At 36.8% G+C, this 13,937-nt stretch overlaps 1 protein-coding gene across 4 annotated transcripts in view; it reads right to left on the minus strand.

The window, feature by feature from the left end:
• The window catches only part of LOC148675618 (synaptotagmin-like protein 2), a 157,783-nt gene that overhangs the window by 7,329 nt on the left and 136,517 nt on the right, over nt 1–13,937 (minus strand). For all 4 annotated transcript variants that reach the window (XM_088627008.1, XM_088627006.1, XM_088627010.1 and 1 more), the window contains exons 10-14: nt 10,144–10,251; nt 8,886–9,058; nt 4,061–4,163; nt 2,319–2,480; nt 270–348 (exon numbers count right to left, since the gene is read on the minus strand). In XM_088627008.1, coding sequence (XP_088483134.1) covers nt 270–348; nt 2,319–2,480; nt 4,061–4,163; nt 8,886–9,058; nt 10,144–10,251 — 625 coding nt within the window. The remainder of the gene's footprint in view (nt 1–269; nt 349–2,318; nt 2,481–4,060; nt 4,164–8,885; nt 9,059–10,143; nt 10,252–13,937) is intronic.

A 13,937-nucleotide genomic window follows, 5' to 3' on the forward strand; every position in this document is an offset into this window, starting at 1 on the left:
CCACATATTTGTAAGTCTGGTTGTGATTTTGTTTTCTTTTGAATTGAAACATCCACACAATACCAATGAGCATTATACCTCAGGTCAACATTTCTTTCTATATGGTGAAATGAGAATTTCCTTCATGCTTAATGACACCCTTTTTTATGCCACTAACCTTTAATGTATCTGTTCATGACAACAGAACACAAGTACACAAGCCTGTTGTGCCCAACATGAAATCACGTCACGTTAACAGTAACCACAGCAGGAAGGCTGCACCAAATTACCTATAGATCCAGATGGGACATACTTCAGTGCCACAATTAGTTGTCCTCTGCTGCCTTTGGGTTCCTGGTCCTCTGGGCTCTGAGATAATAAAATGCACACGTGAAAGAACATTTCACAGACAAAGGTAAAAAAATAAAGAACTAAAAAATTGATAAAATCTCAATTAAAATACAGTATAATACCAATAAACGTAATTTTATACAACACCTTTAAAGGTGGCGTTCTTGCTTTACAGAACAATAACCATTTGAAAATCTGTCAGGTAGGGCTTGACAACCTCATCACATAAGTGAGTTACTCTAATACCGAAATACTCATTTTAATCACTGTAGTATTATATACTGTAGGCTACATAGCTTTATCTTATACAAGGAGATTCCAAAAAAGTAAAGGTACTTTAACCTAACTCTGTTCTGTTCAGATTCTTTTGAATGAAGCAACACTCCTGATGAGGCATTTTAAATCCTGAAGAATTCAGCAGCCGACACCCTGGCCAAGGGTTCGAGCTGAACCATCGAGAAACGCAGCAGAGAGCCCCATGAGAGCTCACTGAAGACCACAAAGCAAACAGATTCAGGCTAAAAACAGACTTAAACTGAGGGGGACAAAACTTCAGCACACATCGTGACAGGATGACAATTGAGTTCACTACTCTGTGCCAGATCACAAATGAAAAAAACATGAGAAATGACTGGAACAGTGATGAAGATGCAAAGGAATCTATTCTGTCAGGACAGCTACATTAACTTCTTTTTTTCCCCCACTGCAGGAATATGAAAACTCAGAGCAATACTGAACAAACGCGTTCCTGCTGGGGTCGGGGCTGTGTGAGGAAATTCCGCGGTGCAATGTCAAAGCACAGACAAGTCCACGAGTCAGACGTACTGTGCCTATAGCACGGCTCCTCCGTGCAGCAGGGCAAGTCAGTGTAAAAGACCGTTTCAGCAATACTTCTATGAACATTATTTAGGTTAATAATGTTTTCAATTTAAAACTTTAAAAGTTGTTAAAATGTCAAACTCTCCCCCACCTCCCTTCTTCGTCTTTTCACACCCCTCAGTCTTCCAGTGCTACATCTTATACTGCTTACCTATGTGGTAAATCAATGCACATCTCTATTCTATAAATGTCTCTTTAGGTTAAAAAAACTTTTCAAATAAAACATCTCTTCTCTCTCCCTTTCCCTCCTTTGCTACATTTCCTATTGCTCAGCGATGTAGGCTGACAGACTGGACTTGTCTCATGCACGTGTTTACAGTGTTTTCTTGGCTGTATTCAATTAAATAATGAATATTAAAACAATAAAACACCTTTGATAAAGACAAAACACTAATATGTAAAACTGTACAGTAAAACTTCAATAATTGTTATTTTCTAGACATTTTTCCCCTAAATCAATAATTCCCATTGAATAAATGGTTATTATCAAGACTTTAAATAATGATAAGCATTGCAACCTGTATTTGTTTAAAAAAACTAAAATACGTATGTACAATATTACTTTTTTGAGCCAAGATTTCTAAGCCTTAATTTTACTGAAATGTGCATTATTGTTTATAGCACAGATGTATACAGAAGTAATAAAGAGACCAAAATAAGAGTAAAATAAAATGTACATTTAAGAGGCATAACTTCACTGCCATTTAATAATAAAGATAAACAGCATTATTGATATACATTTTCAAGTAATTACACACATAAGAGTTAATCATTTTATATTTCCTTTAGTGTTCTTAACAGTAATACATCTTCCAAATCCCAACAACTCCAACACAGATATTTCACCTGACAGGGTACAGTACCTGCTTGCTCAACGCTTTGTGAGCAACAGGCAATGCAAAGTGTTTTTGAGGACTGGAAGGTCGTGTTACTGAGGAGACAGTTACCATTTTTAAACTGCACCACTGAACCGTGCAGCAACAGAAGTTTAAAACTCAAAAGAAATAAGAACACATTCCTCAACATACAGTAGCGATTTTAGCTGTTTCCCGATCCCTCATAGGACCTTACTATACTCCCTGCGCTGTGTCGATTTGTTGTTGTGTTACCTTTGGTTGCAAGTTGTACCAGGCTGGGGCCTCGTGATTCCAATCCCAGGTTTTCAGGTCTATTTCAACTTCTCCAAGGAAGGCGTTTCGACCCAGAGAGTCATTGTGCCACACGGAAACATTTAAAACCCTTGACTGCAACTCCACTTTCTCAAGCTTGTACTGGTGAAGAAGAAAATGTTCATTTCAGCACTATTCAGTCAACAATGATAAATTATTGATTTAGGAGGCATTCAGCAGGTCTGCACAGGAGTACTCCAGAATATTAATCAAGTTAATCAGTTAATGGAAAATACCTTGAGCTGGAAACAAACAAAATGGCAGAATCCGGAACACACAATGCAATTTCTGGCTCTCTAAGCAATATCCTTAATATGTCAAAGGCCCTGAATAAACTGGAAATTGGTGTAATGTAAATTGCTAACTGACGTCAATCTCCAGAGTCATGCCAGTGTGAGCACATATAACTACATCACAGAACCTTGTTTAGAAAAAACACAACACTGAAGACTTTATGCATAGATTGGCATGGTACCAGTCCATGTTACCGACCTGTCCCATTGAAAAAGAAAAAAAATTAATGTGTTTTCCTGGACAAATGAATGATTATGGGCTTTAAAATCTCCTAGGAAACTTTTAAGAAAAAATCAGTAATACAGTACATGCAAGGTGGGACTCCAGCCTGGACTACAGGGGACACAGACTGTTTACACACCATTGAACAGCCTGGCCAGCACTTTTTTGGAAGATCAATTTTAGAGGGTTTTTAAAGAGAGCTTGTCGACCTGTCAGAACCCTGATAAGAAAGAAATACATTGTTCACTTCCATTTTAATTGTCAAAAATCTGCGGCCTTCACAAATGTCTTGAATATTTTTTAGAATAAGTAACCAGTGAATACATGGCACTGCCTGGTGTATTAAACATCTTTGGGCTGATTTGTGCACTGCAGGAAATTGTCATTTTGATTTGGGTTACACGTACAGTAACACATCCCCCTCCTGATGGAGAGGGGTGATTTTCAGAGTAATTATATTAAACAGTCAAAGAAGAACATCATATATTCCAAAGGACATGGAGATTAAGCAATATGAGCTATGTCTTGACATTTCTTAAGTGTCACCTTTGAACTGCTGGCCAAGGTTCTCTGTGCCTTCATGGAAAATACAAATCTGCTCTCTGATTACAAATGTGCTCCCTACACCATGAGCCCAAGGTGGACATGGCTAATTGTTTGTAAAAATGGGCTAGTGCTTACAATGACTCAGCACTAAATTCACTGATGTGCAAAACAGCAGTTTTGATTCGCAGAATATTGGCACCTATTGAAAACATGAATTATAAGACTAACTATTGTGAGACAATGGTATTAGTAATTAGGATAGGGGGATGGTATCTTACAGTACAGTTTAAGTATATAGTACAATTCATGGGAACAAGTAATAGGTTTATTCCATGCTGAAAAGAGAAGAGAGAAAACGCAACGTTTCGGCTATGAAGCCTTCTTCAGGTGTCTGAAATGCTTCGTTTTCTTTCTTCTCTTTTCAACATGGAATAAACCTATTACTTGTTCCTTTGCAGACTACACATGCTGACGCAGCTACCCACCTGAACTACTTCAACCTAGTACTATTCATTTAAAGCTAGGTCACTAGAGTGATCTTTTGTATTTGTAGTTGTAAAGTAACCTTAAAATGCACATTTAGTAATTGTAAATGTTTGGTAATTACCCTTTGGACTTACTTTCAGAGATTCCTGGAAAACAGGGTTTACTGTGTTTTTCTTGACCGATGTCTTTCTCTTGCTTAGACGGGATTTATCTGGGTTAAGGTAAGTCTTAACATACCTGCACATGAAAAAGACAAGGAGGTGATTCTGTGCTATTAAAGCAGCCATTGAAATAATCCTGTTTCGGAGATACCTAAACATGGAAGATTTCTATATTTCTGCAGCATTTCACGAACGCCAGATTACATTGATGTGTTCTGTACTTCAGGATTAATGCTGGGAAAGATGTGGGCGGGGAGCAGTGTAGCTGGTGAGAGGAATTCTAAGTGCAACTTTCCACTCTGCTAATTTTCATTTGAAACAGTCAGACCAATTTAATTAACTAGTCCCCTTGAAAGTTCGGGCTTCCTCTCTTGTTATTGATCCTATTCCCACAATAAGCAGACACATTAACAAGGTAAGAGGAAAAAATAAAATGAAAGAGGAGAAACAGTACGGTTTTGATCTGAAACCACAACACATACATCCTGGTAGCTAATACGCACGTTATAGCATTGCATGACAGAATGTTAATATTTAGCTATAATCTACATTTATATTTTATTTCTTAATCCAACCGTGCTTTAAAATATGGAAAATGCAGAAAAAAACGTCACAAGATAGACACAAAATTAAAAAATGTTGAAAGGAACAGACTGAGCCCATGTAATTTATTGAACAGTATTGTTAAATATTTTAAACTAAGTTATTAAACTTTCATGTATTTTGCCCATAAAATTCAAACTGGGAACAAAGATAGCTGGTTAATCTTAAACTTCAGCTCTCCTGGGGAGTATTGCATTTGTGAAGAAAAAAAATAATATTTTAAAGAGAATTTTAACCACACTTCAATTTGTAAACAAATATATAACAACAGAAATCCATGAATGATGGTTCTGAAAAAGTGATAGAACAGATCATACAGTATTAAATATACAACATATTTAAAAGATGCACCTGTGCATGATTTGTTAAGAAGTAAAATCACATGAAAACCTATATCAGTAATGAGAATATCCTTGAAGCTTAACACAATGCAATGAGTGTAATATCATAGTGCTGGCATATCAGTCTCATGGGACAGTTTAAACAACCTTTCATGTTGAAACAGGACTGGCATGGAACTAGAGACTGCACTTTCACTGCTACACCACAGCAAAATGAAATGGAAAAAGGTCAGAGCCTTCTGCTTGCGAAGCAAGATTACAGAGCTAATGGATAGCCCAGCACGAAGTCTTCACTTTTCTGTTATGTAATGAATGTATAAAGTACTGAAAAACCCAGTACAACCTGGCCTCGGCAATGACATGTTAGAAATTCAGATAATGGCAAGGGACAACTCCAAATTTTTTGCAATTCCATTTTTTCTGCCTTTCCCATCCCGATTATGACCTTACAGTGGTTTATTGGAACAGAGAGCTAAAGCCAATTATTCTAGGAGCTCTACTTTGTAAAACATATAGCGATATAAAAATATCTGTATCCATTATTACTGTGGATCAGCGGTAAGGATCAATTCTGTTCCACTCTCTTCAAGTGAAAATGGAAATTAAGACAGAAAAAAAGAATAAATGTCAGTGTCACTTATTATTGTAGAATGGCTCTACTGTACAGTATGTAAACAGTAGATAGTATAGCTTGTGATACAGCACCTTATCTGTAGTGGAATAAATGAACTCCTGTTGACTTTGCTTTAACTGATCTTATCTCTGTTGAAAATTATTATATTTCCTAGACGTTTAACTTATAAATTTAAAATTAAGCTATATTAGGAGTTTACCTCCCTAAATTGTTTAATTAATGAGTATTGAAAAATCAATTATTCTCTCTGAACATAATGTACATGTATGTGATGAAGGCAAAATACTGTAAATCTCTTTACATGTGGTATTTTGTGCACTGCATTACAAACATGCAATTATGTGAGACCTACTGGGACAGGCAACATGTGGATCTTGTGCTCAGCATGAGTAATCACTCATACCCATCAAGGAAGATAAAGTACAGTACAGTCATAGAGACTATGTCAACTCTAGACTTTAAATAATACATCTAATATTATATTCACATTCTAGATCTGATCCACTTAAAAATAAGAACTGAAGTCAAAACACTCCATGAAGTGGCAAGCACTCAAACTGGCTGCAGACCAGCATCTAAAGTGATGACACAAAGAGATTGCTGAGCTCATGGGTAATATGCACTTATCGTCTCAAAGAGACAAGCAACCAAATGCTGACTTGTCCACTCTGAAATTTACTTGATTTACTGGGTGAAATGACTTGGTATTACCCTAAGCATGCTGTTGTTCTACACACGTATGCAGTCATGCTCTCTCCTGCTGGTACACGGCAGGCCGACCTAGCAGTGACATGGCAGCTGGCCTCTCTCCACCCACCTGTCACTCAGTGCCTGTTATCATGGATACCTATCTGACAGGAGACCTGGACCACCTGGAGGCAACTGACTATCTTGTCTGCTTCAGGTGGTTCAGGATAATTAAGGATTGCTCCGATTCTGTCCCTAGGCAAGCCTTGTTTGGAATCCCAACCTCTGCTTGCATTTATGGCCTTGTCCCCAGATCATCTCTTGGCTTATTACTTCTTGATGCTACTCAGTTTGGACCCTTGTGCTTCCCTACCATGCTTCTCTGAATCTGACCCACACTGACTTTTGCTGTGCTTAGGATGTTCTGACTTGGCCAGTCTAAGATTACAGAAAGTGAAAACAATACTCACTTTGCTGTGTCAATACTTTTGGAGAGCAATGTACAGTAAATTAAATATACATAATATATCTGAGGTCTTTAATATTGTCTTTGTAAATCAATTGCAAATAATAGTTTAGGAGAGGCTTAAGCTGACAGGATGCAATGCATGAAGAAGACTATGAAAACTTTCTTTCATGAGAAACATGAATCTAAATATAAACAACACCTGTCCTTCTATCCTGGGGCCTTGTAACGACATTCAGTTGAATTACAAAAACTGCATTATCAGGAAAAGGTTTATGGACCCTCAAGGTCCACCACATTTCATTTGTGATTAAAAGACTCTCGTGGTTAGTGAACTAATTACAGTACCTCCTTTTGCCTCCATTTCCAAAAATGGCACCTGATAAAAATGCTTACATACTGTGTTTTTCTTTTTTAGGATAACCTTTAAATAATGTTTTTTTTGGAACTATGACAAATGTGGTAATCCCTTCATAATATTTTGGCATTGCAGTAGGTGTATTAAAAATATTGACCAGCAACACCAACCTGAAGAAAGCAGCAACTACCCTCAAAAGGTTTCAAAGTTCAACGTGAGGTTCTCAGATGTAGTTCTCAGATTATTCTTGTAAAAATTAATGATGTGCCTCAAGCACAGCACCTTATAGACTTTGTGATCGGCATAACAATGAGTTTAATTATCTAGACTTCAAATAGAGCACAGCATCTGAAATATATTTTTGTCTTGGCTCAAATGTTACAGTATATACAGGATTCCTATTCATAAATTAGGAAAACTCTTATTCTATGCTGGTCTAGCAAGTTGCAAATTTAACCAAATTGCCCCAGATTCAGTTTTGAAATGTTAATTAGGAGTAGATTCTTGTGTTGAATAATCCTGATTTACTGTAGGTGCTGAGATAAGAAGGGTGTTTGCCCTTATTAACAATTCAGAAAGCAATAAGCGCACATTTTAAAACATTTTATTACTTGTTTGGCTGTATAGTTTATTATATATGAATACAACACAGGTCTTGTGTCTAATGAGGAAATTTCTGTGACTTTCATGGATGCTGTGTATATCTTACTTTTTAATGTAATACTACTTCCATGCACTGAGGTACTTTTTAAAGTCAACTTCTCACATCCTGTGGGTGCAAGTTCTGTCAATATTTATTTATTCATGAGCTCCAGCTCTAGCAGGCTGGCTCCTTTGCTACTTTCCTTTGTCAATAGTATCAGGGTTCAGCAACAGAGTCATCCAACCAAGAACAGTTACTTCACAGTTCTTTACAAACTCAGATGGTGCTTTTTCCATATTTGTAGGGCTGATCTCACATTGGAATTTGTCATTCTAACCAGTCCTCTTTCTATTTTCACTTTCACCACGAGGACAAGTTGTATTTTCTATATTTTTAGACAAGCATCCATTCCTTTGCTTTCACCATATTTCACATACCCATACAATCTATCACTTTTCATAGTTAATTCATATTATTACTGCTTCAGTTTTGGTTGGATTACTGGATAATTTTCACTGTTACAAATTGAATTGTACATTAAAACAAAAATGCATAATTATTTTTTAAGCAAGGTTATGAACAATGCCATTTTGTTTAAATCTGCTCAGTTACCAAGTATTTTTGAGAGATTAAAAGTCTAGTTTCTACAGCTATTTATATACAGTATACATGTATACTGACTGGAAAGGGAACACGTGTTTTTTTAATATTTGCTCCAGGATTTTTCAGGCAAAAAGCCTTCTGCAGCTACGCATGACACAGTAAACTAATGTTTCAAAAATAGTTTTTCTAAATTTGTTTTTGAACGTAGTGTTTTTTTAGTTTTCTTTATTCTTAAGAAGTCTTGACTTTTTAAATGACAATTTCTGGATACATTATTTCTTTTACAATCTCTCATTGTTGCACCTTGCAGTTCAACATAATCTGAACCCCATTAACATGTGCTAGAAATACACGCGAATGAACAAGACCAGGAAACGTATTAAAAATGATTTCCTTTTAAAAAGATACTTTCAAATCCTACCTCACAATGATTTTACATAATATCCCTCTTCCTTACACTTACGGGTCTGTGCGGTTTTTCTTCGTGTTCCCGATCGCCAAGTCCTGACACTGTTCAATCAGAATAACAAGCTCTCCTCTGCTACTGTATGTGATGGAGAACTCCACCGCTCCTTGGACAGTAAGGTTTCCAAAATCCCCAGCATCACTGTACAGACTTAGCAAACTTGCGCTGAGCTGAAAGGGAAAAAAGAACACGGTAAATCAGCGAGAATATGGAGACAGAAAGCCTGTGCTCCAGTCAACAAGAATGGTTAAAGTGATGTGTTACTGCAGGAATACGGATCATCACAAGCGTCTCTAGGCCAGTATGCCAGCTCTGTCCATACAAAGCTACAAGCTAGGCTCATCATGTAAAACAGGAAGAAAAAAACTGAAAACGATTTTATTTCTAGTTTTTTATTTTATTTTTTTAGTTTTGAGTGAGTTTAAGAAAGAAAATAAAATATTCAAAAACAAAGCAAACAAATGCAGCTGGCAAAAGTGGAATTGATCATGCAGAAAGCCAGAGCACAAATCACACAGGATTTCCTTCTGCAACTATTTTTGTCTGCTGATTTTTTTCCTTTTAAAAACGCATCATTCAATGATATAAACTTCATTTTGCGTGTTTAAAGCAGGACGGTTAGAATTTGTTTGATTTAAATTATATATCCTCTCAACAAATTTACATGTGCACAATGCTTGTAATTATGAAGACACCAAGGCGTGCAGATTGTAATGTTACTAGTTTTCCACAGTGAATAAATTACTTTTACTCCAGAGGAGTACCTGCATTTGCATTGTAACTTACTATATATTCTGGCAAAACAATTTGAAATTCTGATCTATTCTAAAAAATAGTTCTCAAAAATAAACAATTAAAAAACAAGAAGCTGAAAACACAGAAACTGCAAATGTACACCTTGAAAAAAATAACCTGAAACCTTGTTCCAAACCTGCCGGGAGCAGAGGACCACTTTCACATAAAGGTCTACAAACGCTTGCAGGTGAGACCACTGATCTCAGCTAGTTCAATCACCATAGGAGTTTGCCAACTTCTGGAGGATCTCTGTGAAACAGACTTCCAGCACAGTTCTCCGTCTGTGGCCAGTTCTGTTTTTCTTGCATAAGGACACTGAGCTTTTCCACAGTGTTTTGTTGTCAACTGCACAGGTTAACTCAAGTTGGTCATTTAATTTTTATTTAAATACTTTTGCTGGAGAAAAAAAAACACCTTCATACTTAGAAGATGTTTTTCAGATAAAACAAACCCGTCTTACCCCTGACACAGACAACAGGCTTGAAGACTGGCCTGTTGTCATCAGTGAAGCATCAGATCCGATGCTGGATACAGAGCCCAGGACATTGTCCTGGTCCTGGTTATTATCCTGAGGGTAACCGTAAAAAAGATTAACGACTTGGAGAAAAAAAAATAATGCAAAGTAATTGTATTAATCTTATCTTGACAGATAGTTGGTAAAGATAATGTAGCAAACAGCATGCAGAGATTCCCAGAAAATCCAAAGGGAACATATTGTACAGTATGTGCGATTATTGAAAAATATGTTTAACTCCTTCACAAATTATAGTGCGTTGCAGAAAAGAACTAGATTTATGATATGAAGCAAAATTTAAAAAACAACAAATAAACATATCATGAGAAATCCCTTTCTTCAGACTTATACTGTAAATAAAATAAGGTTACAAAGTACGCGTGTCCCATTTGGTAGTTAGTAGCTAAATGATGCAGATATTTCTTGGAGGAATCCAGGGATAAATCTACAGGGCTGATGTAGATTGTTCCATACTCCTACAATCCTTTGTGTAAACAAGTGCTTCATGTACTCAGATTTAAATGCACATCCCTGTAGTTTCTGCTTGTGAACTTTGGTTCAGGTTTCACTGTTGAAACTAATGAAGTCCACCAAGCTCAGCATTTCCCATTTTGTCTTTATAGCTTCTTCTTTGCTACAGTACCTGCATGTAATAATTTGCACTTGTCTACATTAAAAGTCACCTGCCAGGTATTTACTCAGTCTGGATACAGCATCTGAAACAACAATTACATCTACCAAGTGCAACATAAAAAAAGTTTATGCAAAGGAACGTTTTTAATAGGATGTCTAAAACAGTTATTGCACTGCAAATTAAGCTGCCACTGAGCGCGATTACCACTCATTGCTTTCAAGCCCCAGAATGCTGATATCATTTTGAAACTATCTTTTCCAGCACTACATCTTACATTGGAGGGAATAACCTAATCTTTTTCTAACAGCGGTCAAACTGTCAGTGCTGCTCTTGTGCAACTTTGTGCAATCATGCCTGTCCACGCTATTTCAGAAGCTTCTGCGAAAGTCATTTTCTGTGAAAGTCATGTCTTACCACACAGCAGGCAAGCATTAGTCATCCACAGTCCATCACAGCATCACATTTAACAGCAATACAGAAAGAGTATAAGGCTCAACTATTAAAAATGAAATTTTGCCTTGAGTTGCAGTCTAGATATTATTATATCCTGTATTTATACATGTACCTGTGAGAAATCTTCTTTTATTATTAGGATTTCTTGGAAGTAATATATTCTCCTTGACAGTTATGTAAGACCTCCTGGCCCTTATACCCCACTTATAGAGGCAGAGCAGAAGATCTCCATTACTGTCATTTATCTTTGCGACAGTAATGTACCTATAAAAAAGAGTTTATACATAAAGGTAGCAATAGCACCATTGGGGACACAGCTGTAATTGGCAAGCAAGGACTCCGATTTTAAATGCTTTTCTTCTTTGTGGTAGGAAGTGAGTATTCTGTAGGAGCCATTCCAACAAGTATAGGAAAACCATTTATCAGGAACTAAGCCATTTTAACATCATGCCAAGATGACTATATCCCCTAATGGTAATTTCCATCTTATAAAGACACAGTACTGTATTTACACTACACTATGTTGCTTTCTGAGTATTTCAGCATTTTCACCATTGGGTCAAACAGAGAAGAATAAAACAAACTAAGATTCTGCTACTTTAATATTCATTTTAAGCAATGTAATAAGATTATGAGATGTACTTGAAATAACATTTCTGTATTTAACTTGATAAGTCAATTGAGAACAAATTCATATTTACAATGAAGGGCTCAGAACCATTTCAGGGGATTGAATCAGACAATCCGATTAAAGATTTAAGATCTGACTCAAAGATGTCAGCAAGATGCCAGCTGGGATTTGAACTCGCAACCCTCCAGTCTGAAGTCCAGGGCCGTAACAACTACTACACCAGCTGCGCGATTTGAGCCAGCAACCCTCCAGCCACAGGCGCAGATCCTGAGCCACAGAGCCACCGCTCCGGTCCAGGGCCGTTACAACTACTTCACCAGCTGGACTTTGAAAAATCTTTGAAGATGCCAATATATTTCCGAATTAGAAATTGTCTGCTGGGTGTTAAAAATGTGCACCACATGATATATAAAGGTCCATGGTGTGTCAAACACAAACCACCTTTTTGCTCTCTACACATTTGCAATGAATTATATGCATACTTGCGTTACTTGAACGTACAATATTATATGAATTAAACTTGATTTTAATAATAGTGTAAGCCACAGTGAACAATATCAAGGTGTCAATAAAACCTCCTACTACGCACAATTACAGACAATTAGTCCCAAATCTTTACAGTAAGTGAACTGACAAAATGGAAGGCAGGTGTAAGTAACAGGTCACGTGAAGTTACTACACCCAGGGAGTTCAATTTATTGTATTTATATACTCTATAGTTTTTTATATTTTATTGTTCAAAAGGTTATGATGCAGCTATCTCATTGAATCATTGTACGCAGCAGATTGCTTTTTTGTAATCCATCAATATCAATTTACTGATCCCCCTGATTGAAAAGGAGCATAAATATCACATAAAATGAGTAACAGATTGGATAATGCATTTCACTCAAAAAATCAAGTAATTTTATACTGCAATTGCAATAGCATATCTGTCATCAATAATTAATTGAATTCCAAAAAACAATATGTTACTATTATTCACAACCCTAAATAATACCTTGTGCAATGACAGAGACCCCTGAAAGTTTCCTATTTCCCTGGGGTATTAAAGGAAGCAGCACATGGAAAACATTCAATGGCAACATACATCATCATGTTTCAAGTTGGAGAGGGACCAAACCTGAGGTACAGTACCACTCCCTACACTGCCAAGATACAGAAGATACGTGCTGTCCACATCTGGAGGTTGCCTGTGTCTATACAAGCAGACCACCTGCTCTCATCATGGATTGCAAACGTAGAGAAAGTATGTGTGTAATTATTTTTAGAGGTATTCTCATGTCTTGTATTGGGATGATATTGAGCACCTTGCTCCTTTAACCTTTGGTGGTTGAAGTGTTTGTGTTCAGAAACAGTTATCATTTTGCAGACAGTAATATAATTTAGATTTGCATAGCTTTTTCTGATGATGACAACTGTAAATACATCCAAATAAGTCCACAGACGTAAGAACTCTTTTGCTACAGAACGCATCAGAATACAAGAACACACTCTACTGCTCTTTCCACAGCCCACTGAAGGCTGCATTGCTAATTTGATATTATTCATTGCTTCTGTTTGCCAATATTTTACTGTGTCTGGATCTCTCTTTTCGTTTTGAGTCAAGCATAATTATTTCATCTGTAGAGAAGTTTACTACAACAAAACACCAGTGAAATTGAGAACACATCAGTTTTGAATGGGATGAACATAATACAGTATATTGGCCCCTAACTATGTTGTTCTCCCAATAGGAATATTAGGTTGCCAGCTGCTGCTCTCTAATCTCTAACACTGTACGGAAACTTGAATCATTTGTTTTTTATATTGCAAACAGGATGAAAAAATGAACCGTCAATCACTGTTGAATCGAGCGAATGTCCTAACTGGTCTGATATGAGGGTGATAATGACCCCGATGACTGGATGGAATCACAATGAGTAAGTGCCTGACTGTTTCTTGGAATTTGAGACATATTCCATGGATGCTCTTGCTGTGTTTAACTTGATGTGGGTGTGAATTGTTTTTCAGTTTGGAGGT

The sequence above is a fragment of the Lepisosteus platostomus genome, chromosome 3 (genome assembly GCF_059453375.1).
Source record: "Lepisosteus platostomus isolate fLepPlt1 chromosome 3, fLepPlt1.hap1, whole genome shotgun sequence".
NCBI classification, from domain to species: Eukaryota; Metazoa; Chordata; class Actinopteri; order Semionotiformes; family Lepisosteidae; genus Lepisosteus; species Lepisosteus platostomus.